The sequence below is a fragment of the Salvelinus namaycush genome, chromosome 8, assembly GCF_016432855.1.
Source record: "Salvelinus namaycush isolate Seneca chromosome 8, SaNama_1.0, whole genome shotgun sequence".
Lineage (NCBI taxonomy): Eukaryota > Metazoa > Chordata > Actinopteri > Salmoniformes > Salmonidae > Salvelinus > Salvelinus namaycush.
Genome location: NC_052314.1, coordinates 20,179,089 through 20,194,214, shown reverse-complemented (window position 1 = coordinate 20,194,214; position 15,126 = coordinate 20,179,089). Strand labels below are relative to the sequence as shown.

At 43.9% G+C, this 15,126-nt stretch overlaps 1 protein-coding gene across 1 annotated transcript in view; it reads right to left on the bottom strand.

Annotated features, from left to right (window-relative positions):
- Positions 1-2,683: 2,683 nt before the first annotated feature.
- Positions 2,684-15,126, bottom strand: part of LOC120052500 (glypican-5-like) — a 119,540-nt gene continuing 107,097 nt past the window's right edge. The window contains exon 9 of the mRNA XM_038999448.1: positions 2,684-3,670. Within this exon, the coding sequence (XP_038855376.1) occupies positions 3,480-3,670 (191 nt within the window). The 3' untranslated portion in view covers positions 2,684-3,479. The remainder of the gene's footprint in view (positions 3,671-15,126) is intronic.

The following is a 15,126-nucleotide window of genomic DNA, read 5'->3' as shown; positions in this document are numbered from 1 at the left end:
ATTTACAGTAAACTATAGTATAGTAAAAGAACTGTAGCATATACTGTAGTAATTAATGTAGTTTTTTGCGGACTGTACTATACTGTAGTATTTACTGTAGTGCTTTTGCGGACATTACTGTAGTATTTACTATAGTGTTTTTGTTTTATTATCTTTTACATAGAAGTGGAGGCTTTCTCCTTCAGGAAACATACTGGAGAAATACTAAAAGAGCACATTTTCCATAACCTGTAGGTAGGTAGGACTGGGGTCTGAACGGATAGTAGGGAACAATAACCTGTAGGGAACACAATATACTGTATGGTCTATAAATGGAATGTAGGTTTCTCATTTATGGGTGAGAAAAATTGCGATATGGTGAAGGGGAATTTGCAGATATGGGGGAGGGGAATGGGAATGTTTTTGCGGACATTAATGTAGTATTTACTACAGTGTTTTTTTGTGGATACTGTAGTATCTACTTTAGTATTTTACAGTGTACTACAACATTCCATAGTAAGTACTACACATGATCGAGGGATACTACAGTGTGTAGTAGTGATGGTGGACAAAATCGATATTGTTACATATCGGGATATTATTTTTGACGATATATATAGTATCGTTTTGACAATATTGCAGTATTATTTATGCGCTAGTTGGCTGTACCTGCACCAAAACTCCAGTGTTTTTCCTTCATAACTTGTTCTCCATCTTCTTTTTAAATAGGGAGCCAATTTGTATTCAGCACTTTTATTTCCATGACTGATGAAACTCATTTTCTCATGGCTCTCTCTTGACCATCTGCAGCAGATATATGGTAAGCAATATGTTTGGAACATCGAATTGTAATAAAATCACAGTATCGAATCGCAATACAAATAGAATCGTGAGAATCGTAAAAATCGCAATACATATCACATCGGCTAACGTGATAATATCTAGTGTGTAGTATAGTATTCTAAAATATAATACAGTTTAATATAGAATTCTATAGTGTAGTATTCTATAGTGAACTGTTGTATTTTTTCATGTGGGGTCTTTATTGAGTTGTAGGCGATTTGTTTATGCAGCTATTGTTTCCTTACTAGGCTAGGTTAAACACACTTGCTTATCGGTAAACCTGAAATGTCATGCAGGGTGGAGGTGTTTGCAGCATCCCTTTAAAGTGAGCAACTTCTGTAATAAAAAATGTAACATAGATGAATAAGCATTGTGTGCGACTTCAAATATATACATGTATACACTTTCCCTAATTATAGAGGTGATCTCGATGCAATGGATGCAGGTTAACTAGGATGTCAGTGTGTGGGAACATATTTTCGGGCTTTGGCCAATCAAAACACACAGGCAAAATAATATGGTGAAGTTTATATTTCCACAGCAACAACTCCAATTAACCCCTTGTCATCCTATCCTTATACAGTACAAACTGTATATTTACATAAATATGTGTATTTACATTTGTCTAATAGGTCAGTTCTAGTACTGTACAAGCCATTATTACAAGTTTTGAAATGAAAGAAAATTATAGGTAAAGAAACACATACAGTGCCGTGAAAAAGTATTTTCCCTTTCCCTTTCTATTTGTCTCTACTTTTGCATATTTTTAATAATGAATTATCAAATCTTCAACTAAAACTTAATACTAGATCAAAGGAACCTGAGTGAACAAATAACACAACAATTACATGGATCATTGTCTTACTGAATGACCCAGCTGCACTTCAACTTCAGCTCAGACGGATGGCCTGACATTCTCCTGTAGAATTCTCTGATAGAGCAGAATTCATGGTTCCTTCTATTAAGGCATGTCGTCCAGGTCCTGAGGCAGCAAAGCATCCCCAAACTATCACACTACCACCTCTATGCTTGACCGTTGGTATGAGGTTCTAACTGTGGAATGCAGTGTTTGGTTTTTGCCAGGCATAATGGGAACCATGTCGTCCAAAAAGTTATACTTTTAAATCATCTATCCATAGAACATTCTTCCAAGAGTCTTGATATTCATCCAGGTGCTTCCATGTGCTTTTTACTTTAGTCAACTTTTTGGACGACATGGGTCCTGTTATGCCTGGCAAAAACCAAACACTGCATTCCACAGTTAGAACCTCATACCAACGGTCAAGCATAGAGGTGGTAGTGTGATAGTTTGGGGATGCTTTGCTGCCTCAGGACCTGGACGACATGCCTTAATAGAAGGAACCATGAATTCTGCTCTATCAGAGAATTCTACAGGAGAATGTCAGGCCATCCGTCTGAGCTGAAGCTGAAGTGCAGCTGGGTCATTCAGTAAGACAATGATCCAAAAACACACAATCAAGTCTACATGAAAATGGATAAAATGCAACAAATTTTAAGTTTTGGAATGGCCTAGTCAAAGTCCAGAGCTAATCCCTATTGAGATGTTGTGGCAGGACTTGAACCGAGCAGTTCATGCTTGAAAACTCACAAATGTCGCTGCATTAAAGCAGTTCTGCATGCAAAAGTGGGCTAACATTCCTCCACAGCGATGTGAGAGACTGATCAACAACTACAGGAAGCATCTGGTTGCAGTCATTGCAGCTAAAGGTGGCAGAACCAGTTATTGAGTTTAAGGGGGCAATTACCTTTCACACAGGGGAATTGGGTGTTGCATAACTTTGTTCATTAAATAAATAAAATAAGTATAATTTTTTTTGTTATTTGTAAACTCAGGTTCCCTTTATCTAACATTAGCTTTTGGTTGAAGATCTGATTACATTCAATATCAAAAATATGCAAATGTAGAGAAAAACAGAAAAGGGCAAATACTTTTTCATGACACTGTACATGTAGACGTAAATATAGGTAAATAAACACACACAAACAAATACACACACATGAATACACAATCTAAGTCCCACATGGGACCATATAAACATGTATAGTATGCTCGGTGACTATTAACAGGTGGCATAATCAAATGCAAACTAAGTAACAAATGGAGAGACCCCAGAGAAAATGACGGTTGATGTTGCGTGTAGAGAGGTGAGGAGAGATGATGTCTTTTTAGGGCCTGATTACATTCTTCAGTTCAGCACTGTTTGTGAACTTTACTGATCCTAAATCTAAGGACCACAGGAGAACCACCAGAACCATGGTTGTCCCTACTAGAGAGCAGTGGGATGTGTAGCTGGCCACGTCTGATGGTCAACAGACCAGGCAGTCCAGAGAACCAGAGAGGAGGAGGCAGTGAGGAAAAAGCAGTGGAGAAGGCAGCAGTGGAGAAGGCAGCAAGGGAGAGAGAGATAGAGAGAGATTTTATTAGACACATCCTACATCGCACAAACACAGCCATGCAGCCCGGCTCCCACTAACAATCAGGGAGCAGCTGAGGGAAAGCAACAGGTTCGCTGGCGAGCTCCTCCTCTTGTCCTTTTTCTCATCCTCCTCTTCTTGCTTTTCCTTCTTGTGAATGCTCCCCACCTCTCATGTGTGCTCAGTCGGTGTGATTAGCGGAGGGGGTTTCAGAGTGGGTGTCATGGTAACGCCAGGGCAGACAGGAGGATGAGGGTGATGGTGATAGCTGGGTGGGGTGTTGGGGTGTGACCCGCAGCTCTCACAGCTACCTGTGGTGGGGGTTGGGCAGTGGGGACGTGCCATGGGGGCTCCCTGACTGCTGGGCTCTTCCCAAAAGGAACATGAGTGCTGGCCACGTCCACTCTCTCATCTGCAGAGGGAGACAGAGAGAGAAACCAGAGAGAGCTGCTGCTGTCAAGACAAAGAGGTAGAGAGGGAAAGAACGACAAGATGTAGAGATAAAGACAGAGCGAGTGAGGTATCCTAAAACACAAAGACAGACACACACAGGCTTTTGTGCGCACACACACATACACAAACACACAGCTCTGTTCCAGGAGATCTACAAAACCTTGCACTTGCTACTGACCAGTGGCGGTCAGTGCCGTTTATGATGAGGGAGGAATATTTGTGTTTTTTTCATGAGCATGGCCTTATTTCTATTACAGCATTTTGGATGATTGTCATTCATATTCCATTCACCCAGTTCAATGTAATGTAGATAGGTTTAGGGTACTACATGATACTCAAATTTCCCTATACCCATCATGAGGTTGCTACAACCTAGCCTATTAAAGAAAGTTTACAACGTAAGTGCACACAGGTCGAGAGAGAAATTTGAGATGACAGACAGTGACACATGGACAGACAGTGACACATTCAATTCCGCCTTGCAGACTCTTGCCTGTATCTAGCTTATCTAGGATGTAATCATTAGTCCAACAGTTGCAAACAAGAGTTTCTATTGGACAAATTCTGATATTTTTATCCCCGTTTTGTTTGCTTCCGTTTAAGAAATGTTTTTCAACAGAATCGGCAAAATGAATACACCACAGATCATGCATAAACACAGTTCACTTTCATAGCAGCCACGTTGTATTCATTCTAGCCTCTATGCACTCTCCTGTTCTCACGTTTTCCCTTCGTTTGTGGACTTCAATGAACAACACATCTGCTGTATGTGACCAGGCGGAAAAACGTTTCAAGCCAAACCATGTCATAACCGATACCCACAGCCTACATCATTAGCTATATTAGCTAAAGTAATGACCTAGTCAACATAGCTAATAGAACTAATGTGTTAGTAAACCCGCTACAATCATGCAGAAACGTTACAGTTTATAGTCAGTAAGCAGTTAGACCGGCGGGCCCCGGTATAAATAAATTAATAAAACCAAAAGCTTACCTTGACTTGGAAGAGTTCCAGTGTTGTGTTGGATAGTCATAGCCAGCTAGCTAACATAGCATCCCTCTGTTTGAGCCAGGTGTTTGAGTAACTAAACTAGCCAGCTGCATTTGCTAGCTAAGGAAATGAAACTGAAAGTGAAAACATTTAACGAAATCTCTCTCTTTCTCTCTCTCTTGCTTCTCCTTCATTTTTGAAAAAATGTATTTGAAAACTGTTAAACTATTGTCTTTCTCTGTCTTTGAGTCAACTACTCACCACATTTTATGCACTGCAGTGCTAGCTAACTGTAGCTTATGCTTTCAGAACTAGATTCATTCTCTGATTCTTTGATTGTGTGGACAACATGTCAGTTCATGCTGCAAGAGCTCTTATAGGTTGGAGGACGTCATCCGGAAGTGTTCATAATTACTGTGTAAGTCTATGGAAGGGGGTGAGAAACGAGCCTCCAAGGTTTTGTATTGAAGTCAACGTACCAAGAGGAGGACAGAAGCTAGCTGTCTTCCGGCTACACCATGGTGCTACCCTACAGAGTGCTGTTGAGGCTACTGTAGACCTTCATTGCAAAACAGTGTGTTTTAATAAATTATTTGGTGACATGCGAATATATTTAGTATAGTTCTATCTAGAAAGGGTAACTTTTTCAATGTTTTCCCATTTTTATTTGTATGAAATTCACTGAGGAGGATGGTCCTCCCCTTCCTCCTCTGAGGAGCCTCCATTGCTACTGACAGGTAACACACACAAAACAGGGAGACAAAACATGAATGTATACAGTAAATACGTGAAAACAACTCTGTCACAGAATAACTTAAAATCCGTTGTACATCCTTTCTACCAGCATGTCACATGTTCAACCAAAGGAAAAAAACTATAGACCACCTTTACTCCACACATAGAGATGCATACAAAGCTCTCCCCCTGTCACGTCCGTCATTAGATGAATGAGACCAAAGCGCAACGTGGAAAGTGTTCATGATTTTTAATACTGAACTCCGACAAAACAACAAAATACAAAACCGAACGTAACGTTCTGCAGGGCTAGACAGCAACTATGCAAAAACAAGATCCCACAAACTCAGGTGGAAAACAGGCTGCCTAAGTATGATCCCCAATCAGAGACAACGAGAAACAGCTGCCTCTGATTGGGAACCATACTAGGCCAACGAAGAAATAGAAACATAGATTTGCCCACCCAAGTCACACCCTGACCTAACCAAATAGAGAATAAACAAGGCTCTCTCAGGTCAGGGCGTGACAGTACCCCCAAACCCCCCCCCCCCCCCCCCCCCCCCTGCCCAAAGGTGCGGACTCCGGCCGCAAACCTATATCTCATCTCGGTGGAGGCTCCGGTGCGGGACGCAGACCCCGCTCCGCTTGTGGCTCCCCCCACTTTGGTGGCGCATCTGGTGCGGGGATCGTCGCCGGGGACTCCGGACCGTAGATCGTTGTCGCGGACTCCGGACCGTAGATCGTCGTCGCGGACTCCCGACTGGGAACCGTCTCTGGAAGCTCCGGACTGGGGACCGTCTCTTGAAGCTCCGAACTGGGGACCGTCGCTGGAGGCTCCGTACTGGGGACCGTCGCTGGAGGCTCCGGACTGGGGACCGTCGCTGGAGGCTCCGTACTAGGGACCGTCGCTGGGGCTCCGTACTAGGGACCGTCGCTGGGGGCTCCGTACTAGGGACTGTCGCTGGGTGCTCCGGACTGGGGACCGTCGCTGGAGGCTCCGGACTGGGAACCCTCGCAGGCGGCTCTGGACTGGGAACCCCCGCTGAAGGCTCTAGGCTGCAGACTGTCGCTGAAGGCTCTGGACTGCAGACCGTCGCTGTAGGCTCCGGACTGCAGACCGTCCCTGGAGGCTTCGGGCCATGGATCATCACTGGAGGCTTTGTGCCATGGATCATCACTGCAGGCTTCGTGCCATGGATCATCACTGCAGGCTCCGGGCAATGGATTATCACTGGAGGCTTCGGGCCATGGATCATCACTGGAGGCTTCGTGCCATGGATCATCACTGGAGGCCGGGTGCATAGAGCTGGCACAGGACGCACCGGGCTGGAGAGACGCACTAGAGGCCTGGTGCGTGGAGCTGGCACAGGGTTTACCGGGCTGGGGAGACGCACTGGAGGCCTGGTGCCTAGAGCTGGCACAACCCGTCCTGGCTGGATGCTCACCCTAGCCCGGCAACTGCGGGGCGCTGGCACAGGACGCACTGGGCTGTGAAGGCGCACCGGAGACACAGTGCGCAGATCCGGCGCAGGATATCCTGGGCCGAAGAGACGCACCGGAGACCAGGAGCGCTGAGCCGGCACAATCCGTCCTGGCTGAATGCCCACTCTAGCACGGCAAATGCGGGGAGCTGGCACAGAGCGCATCGGGCTGTGGACGCGTACCGGAGACACAGTAGGTGTAACCGCAAAGCATGGTGCCTGAAGGGTCACACGCTCCTCAAAGCGACTGTCTTGCTCCAGACTCCAACCCCTCCAAACTCTTTCGTCCCTCTCCACTGCCAACCACTCCTCGCTCAAACGGTCCAAGAATCCCTCCTCAGTCTCGGACTCACCCCTCAGCACCGACGCCCACGTCATCTGCCCCCCCCCCCCCCCAAATGTTGCTGCCTCTCGGGTTTCCGTTGTGTCCTCTCTTCCTGACCACGCTGCTTGGTCTGTTTGTGGGGATATCTTCTGTCACGTCCGTCGTTAGATGAATGAGACCAAAGCGCAGCGTGGAAAGTGTTCATGATTTTTAATACTGAACTCCGACAAAACAACAAAATACAAAACCGAACGTAACGTTCTGCAGGGCTAGACAGCAACTATGCAAAAACAAGATCCCACAAACTCAGGTGGAAAACAGGCTGCCTAAGTATGATCCCCAATCAGAGACAACGAGAAACAGCTGCCTCTGATTGGGAACCATACTAGGCCAACAAAGAAATAGAAACATAGATTTGCTCACCCAAGTCACACCCTGACCTAACCAAATAGAGAATAAACAAGGCTCTCTAAGGTCAGGGCGTGACACCTCCGCCCTCCAATTGGCAAATCTGACCATAATTCTATCCTTCTGAGCCCTTCTTACAAGCAAAAACTAAAGCAGGAAGTACCAGTGACTCGCTCAATACGGAAGTAGTCAGATGACGCGGATGTACAGGACAGTTTTGCTAGCACAGACTGGAATATGTTCCGGAATTCATCCAAGGGCATTGAGGAGTATACCACCTCAGTCATCGGCTTCATCAATAAGTGCATCTACGACGTCATCCCCACAGTGACAGAATGTACATATCTCAACCAGAAGCCATGGATTGTTTTGTTGTTTATTATTTATTTATTTATTTTCTCCCCAATTTCATGGTATACAACTGGTAGTTATAGTCTTGTCCCATCGCTGAAACTCCTGTACGGACTCTTGAGAGAAGATCGAGAGACGTACGTCCTCCAAAACACAACCCAGCCGAGTAACACTGCTTCAAGACACAATGCCGCTTAACCCGGAAGCCAGCCTTTTATGCTCACTTCGAGGCAAGCAACACTGAAGCATGCACGAGAACGCTCTCGGTAGCCGATTTGAGCAAGACCTTTAAACAGGTTAACATTCACAAAGCCACAGGGCCAGACGGATTACCAGGACGTGTACTCAAAGCATGTGCGGACCAACTGGCAAGTGTCTTCACTGACATTTTCAACCTCTCCCTGACCGAGTCTGCAATACCTACATATTTCAAGCAGACAACTATAGTCCCTGTGCCCAAGAAAGCGAAGGTAACCTGCCTAAATGATTACCGCCCCGTAGCACTCACGTCAGTAGCCATGAAGTGCTTTGAAAGGCTGGTCATAGCTCACATCAACAGCATCCTCCCGGATACCCTAGACCCACTCCAATTCGCATACCGCCCCAACAGATCCACAGATGACGCAATCTCAATCGCACTCCACACTGCCCTTTCCCACCTGTACAAAATCAACATATATATGAGAATGCTGTTCATTGACTACAGCTCAGCATTTAACACCATAGTGCCCACGAAGTGCATCACTATGCAAAGGACCAAGGGACTGAACACCTCCCTCTGAAACTGGATCCTGGACTTCCTGACGGGCCGCCCCCAAGGATAGGCAACAACACGTCTGCCACGCTGATCCTCAACACTGGGACCCCTCAAGGGTGTGTACTTAGTCCCCTCCTGTACTCTCTGTTCACCCACGACTGTATGGCCAAACACGACTCCAACAGCATCATTAAGTGTGCTGACGACACAACAGTGGTAGGCTAGATAACCTACAACAAGGAGACAGCCTATAGGGAGGTGGTCAGACACCTGGCAGTGTGGTGCCAGGACAACAACCTCACCCTCAATGTGAACAAGACAAAGGAGCTGATAGTGGAATACAGGAAAAGGCGGGCCGAACAGGCCCCCATTAACATCGACAGAGCTGTAGTTGAGCGGGTCGAGAGTTTCACGTTCCTTGATGTCCACATCACCAACAAACTATCACACACCAAGACAGTCGTGAAGCATGACAACACCTTTTTCCCTTCAAGAGACTGAAAAGATTTGGCATGGGTCCCCAGATCCTCAAAAAGTTTTACAGCTGCACCATCGAGAGAATCCTGACCGGTTGTATCACCGCTACAGAGGGTAATGCATACGGCTCAGTACATCAATGGGGCCAAGCTTCCTGCCATCCAGGACCTATATAATAGGCGGTGTCAGAGGAAAGCCCATAAAATTGTCAGACTCCAGTCACCCAAGTCATATACTGTTTTCTCTGCTACCGCATGGCAAGCAGTACCGTTGCGTCTAGGACCAAACGGCTCCTTAACCTGTTGAGGACAGAGGGCGCTGTTTTCACTTTGGGGGAAAATCGTGCCCAATTTAAACGGCCTCGTACTCAATTCTTGCTCGTACAATATGCATATTATTATTACTATTGGATAGAAAACACTCTCTAGTTTCTAAAACCGTTTGAATTATATCTGTGAGTAAAACAGAACTCCTTTTGCAGCAAACTTCCTGGCAGGAAGTGGAAAATCTGAAATCGATGCACTGTTCTAGGGCCTGGCTATTAAAGTCCTTGATATTTATTAGTTTAGATGCACTTCATACGTCTTCCACTAGATGTCGACAAGCAGTGAGAGAAGAAATTGAGTGTGTAACTTGATCTGGAGTCGAATAATAGCTCTTGGCATGACGTGTCACCAGTTTCCTGTTTTCTGGAGAGCGCGAGAAGGGACCTGGATTTGCCTTCTGATAAGCTGTCGTTATGGACGACTAATATCTCCGGCTTTGATTTTATTTGATACATGTGACAATATCATCGTAAAGTATGTTTTTTCAATATAGTTTAATCAGATTATTGAAATTTTTTCGGGAGTTTTGCCGTGTTCCGTTCTCTGAGTTTGTTGACGATGGAGAGATTCGCGCCACTTGGCAAGTGTGCTTGCTAAATCGAGAGGGAAAAAGGCCGTTCTAAAACCAAACAACGATTGTTCTGGACAAAGGACCCCTTGTACAACATTCTGATGGAAGATCAGCAAAAGTAGGACCCATTTTATGATGTTATTTCATATATCTGTCGTACATGTGAACTAGTAGTTTGCGGCCAGGTTTTGGGCACGCTCTCGCCATAACGTAAACTGCATATCGTAATGAAGTTATTTTTAGAATTCTAACACGGCGATTGCATTAAGAACTAGTGTATCTATCATTTCCTATACAACATGTATTTTTTAGTTATGTTTATGAATAGTTATTTGGTCAGAATATGTGTGTCAGAAAAAGTGTCAGAAAAATATCCGGACGTTGTGGGAAAAAGATGCGTTAGCACAATGTATAACCACTGATTTCAGCTCTAAATATGCACATTTTCGAACAAAACATAAGTGTATGTATAACCTGATGTTATAGGACTGTCATCTGATGAAGCTTATCAAGGCTAGTCAAAAATTATATATCTTTTGCTGGTTTATTCGCTATCGCTAACGTGCCTATTGCTATCGCTAACGTGCCTTGATGAATGAATGTGGTAGTGTGGTAGGCTATTGTAGTAAGCTAATATAATGCTATATTGTGTTTTCGCTGTAAAACACTTAAAAAATCGGAAATATTGGCTGGATTCACAAGATGTTTGTCTTTAATTTGCTGTACACCATCGATTTTTCAGAAATGTTTTATGATGAGTATTTAGGTATTTGACGTTGGTGTCTGTAATTACTCTGGCTGCTTCGGTCCTATTTGTGACAGTAGCTGTGATGGTAGCTGCAATGTAAAACTGATTTATACCTCAAATATGCACATTTTTCGAACAAAACATAGATTTATTGTATAACATGTTATAAGACTGTCATCTGATGAAGTTGTTTCTTGGTTAGTTTGGTTGGATCTTGGTTAGTTACATTGGCTTTGTGCATGCTACCTGTGCTGTGAAAAATGTCTGTCCTTTTTTGTATTTGGTGGTGAGCTAACATAAATATATGTGGTGTTTTCGCTGTAAAACATTTTAAAAATCGGACATGTTGACTGGATTCACAAGATGTGTATCTTTCATTTGCTGTATTGGACTTGTTAATGTGTGAAAGTTAAATATTTTAAAAAATATCTTTTGAATATCTTCAGAGCCAGACAGGTTAACAGCTTCTACCCCCAATCCATTAGACTGCTGAACAATTAATCAAATGTCCACTGGACTATTTATATTGTCACCCTCCCCCCCTCCATTTGATTTTTGTACACTGCTGCTACTCGCTGTTTATTATCTATGCAGTCACTTCACACCTACAGTTGAAGTCGGAAGTTTACATACACTTAGGTTGGAGTCATTAAAACCCGTTTTTCAACCACTCCACAAACTTCTTGTTAACAAACTATAGTTTTGGCAAGTCGGTTAGGACATCTACTTTGTGCATGACACAAGTAATTTTTCCAACAATTGTTGATAGACACATTATTTAACTTATAATTCACTGTATCACAATTCCAGCGGGTCAGAAGTTACACTAAGTTGACTGTGCCTTTAAACAGCTTGGAAAATTCCAGAAAATGATGTAATGGCTTTAGAAGCTTCTGATAGGCTAATTGACATAATTTGAGTCAATTGGAGGTGTACCTGTGCATGTATTTCAAGGTCAACCTTCAAATTCAGTGCCTCTTTGCTTGACATCATGGGAAAATCAAAAGAAATCAGCCAAGACCTCAGAAAAAAAATTGTAGACCTCCACAAGTTTGGTTCATCCTTGGGAGCAATTTCCAAACGCCTGAAGGTACCACGTTCATCTGTACAAACAATAGTACGCAAGTATAAACACCATGGGATCACGCAGCCGTCATACCGCTCAGGAAGGAGGCGTGTTTTGTCTCCTAGAGATGAACGTACTTTAGTGCGAAAAGTGCAAATCAATCCCAGAACAACAGCAAAGGACCTTGTGAAGATGCTGAAGGAAACAGGTAAAAAAGTATCTATATCCACAGTAAAACGAGTCCTATATCGACATAACCTGAAAGGCCGCTCAGCAAGGAAGAAGCCACTGCTCCAAAACCGCCATAAAAAAAACAGACTACGGTTTGCAATTGCACATGGGGACAAAGATCATACTTTTTGGAAGCCGAAGAACACCATCCCAACCGTGAAGCACGGGGAGGGACTGCAGGAGGGACTGGTGCACTTCAAAAATAGATGGCATCATGAGGATGGAAAATGATGTGGATATATTGAAGCAACATCTCAATACATCAGTCAGGAAGTTAAAGCTTGGTCGCAAATGGGTCTTCCAAATGAACAATGACCCCAAGCATACTTCCAAAGTTGTGGCAAAATGGCTTAAGGACAACAAAGTCAAGGTATTGGAGTGGCCATCACAAAGCCCTGACCTCAATCCTATAGAAAATGTGTTGGCAGAACTGAAAAAGTGTGTGCGAGCAAGGAGGCCTACAAACCTGACTCAGTTACACAAGCTCTGTCAGGAGGAATGGGCCAAAATTCACCCAACTTATTGTGGGAAGCTTGTGGAAGGCTACCCAAAACGTTTGACCCAAGTTAAACAATTTAAAGGCAATGCTACCAAATACTAATTAAGTGTATGTAAACTTCTGACCCACTGGGAATGTGATGAAAGACATAAAATAGGAATACCTATGTGAGAATGCTGTTCATCGACTACAGCTCAGCATTTAACTTCATACTACCCTCCAAACTCGTCAACAAGCTCGAGACCCTGGGTCTCGACTCTGCCCTGTGCAACTGGACTTCCTGACGGGCCGCTCCCAGGTGGTGAGGGTAGGTAACAACATCTCCACCCCGCTGATCCTCAACACCGGGGCCCCACAAGGGTGCGTTCTGAGCCCTCTCCTGTACTCCCTATTCACCCACGACTGTGTGGCCATGCACGCATCCAACTCAATCATCAAGTTTGCAGACGACACTACAGTGGTAGGCTTGATTACCAACAACGACGAGACGGCCTACAGGGAGGAGGTGAGGGCCCTCGGAGTGTGGTGTCAGGAAAATAACCTCACACTCAACATCAACAAAACAAAGGAAATGATCGTGGACTTCAGGAAACAGCAGAGGGAGAACCCCCCTATCCACATCGACGGGACAGTAGTGGAGAGGGTAAAAAGTTTTAAGTTCCTCGGCGTACACATCACAGACAAACTGAATTGGTCCACCCACACAGACAGTGTGGTGAAGGCGCAGCAGCGCCTCTTCAACCTCAGGAGGCTGAAGAAATTCGGCTTGTCACCAAAAGCACTCACAAACTTTTAGAGATGCACAATCGAGAGCATCCTGTCGGGCTGTATCACTGCCTGGTCCGGCAACTGCTCCGCCCACAACCGTAAGGCTCTCCAGAGGGTAGTTCGGTCTGCACAACGCATCACCGGGGGCAAACTACCTGCCCTCCAGGACACCAACACCACCCGATGTCACATGAAGGCCATAAAGAGCATCAAGGACAACAACCACCCGAGCCACTGCCTGGTCACCCCGCTATCATCCAGACGGCGAGGTCAGTACAGGTACATCAAAGCAGGGACCGAGAGACTGAAAAACAGCTTCTATCTCAAGGCCATCAGACTGTTAAACAGCCACCACTAACATTGAGTGGCTGCTGCCATACATGTAAAAAAAAGAATATCACTAGCCACTTTAAACAATGGCACTTAATATAATGTTTACATACCCTACATTACGCATCTCATATGTATATACTGTACTCTATACCACCTACTGCATCTTGCCATCTTTATGTAATACATGTATCACTAGCCACTTTAAACAATGCCACTTAATATAATGTTTACATACCGTACATTACTCATCTCATATGTATATACTGTACTCGCTACCATCTACTGCATCTTGCCTATGCCGTTCTGTACCATCACTCATTCATATATCTTTATGTACATATTCTTCATCCCTTTACACTTGTGTGTATAAGGTAGCTGTTGTGAAATTGTTAGGTTAGATTACTCGTTGGTTATTACTGCATTGTCGGAACTAGAAGCACAAGCATTTCGCTACACTCGCATTAACATCTGCTAACCATGTGTATGTGACAAATACAATTTGATTTGATTTGAAATAATACATTTTCTCTACTATTATTCTGATATTTCACATTCTTAAAATAAAGTGGTGATCCTAAATGACCTAAGACAGGGAATTTTTACTAGAATTAAATGTCAGGAATTGTGAAAAACTGAGTTCAAATGTATTTGGCTAGGTGTATGTAAACTTCTGACTTCAACTGTACCTACATGTACAAATTACTTCGACTAACCTGTACCCACGCACATTGACTCGGTACCGGTACCTCCTGTATATAGCCTCGTTATTGTTATTTTATTGTGTTACTTTTTATAATTTTTTACTTTATTTGGTAAATATTTTCTTTACACTTCTTGAACTGCACTGTTAGTTAAGGTCTTGTAATTAAGCATTTCACGGTGGTCTACACTTGTTGTATTCTGCGCATGTGAGAAATAAAGTTTCATTTGATTTGACTTAACTGGGTTTCATCCGTTCTGTGGGTTTTTCACCCCAGAGAGCTGGGGAGGCTCAGCTATGAATCAATAACAAGCTGGGGTGAGTAAATCACTGAGACAGGAGGGAGAATGATAGCGGTATGTAGTGAATGTCATGGCAGGTAACAACATAAACCTGACATCACTAACAGCTGATGGCCTCATAGGATGAATTAAACACAGATTCACAGACACACAAGCTCCTGTGTGTGTATGTATAGTAAGCAAGAACACACATACATACATAGTAATTAGATAAACATTTGCATATGCCTACTGCTTTTGGTCAGATGGCCGTCCACACTGTCATTAACTCCCCTCCGTATTTATTTGGACAGTTAAGCTAAAAAATAAATGTTATTTCTTTATCCGGCATTTTGGATTTGAGATC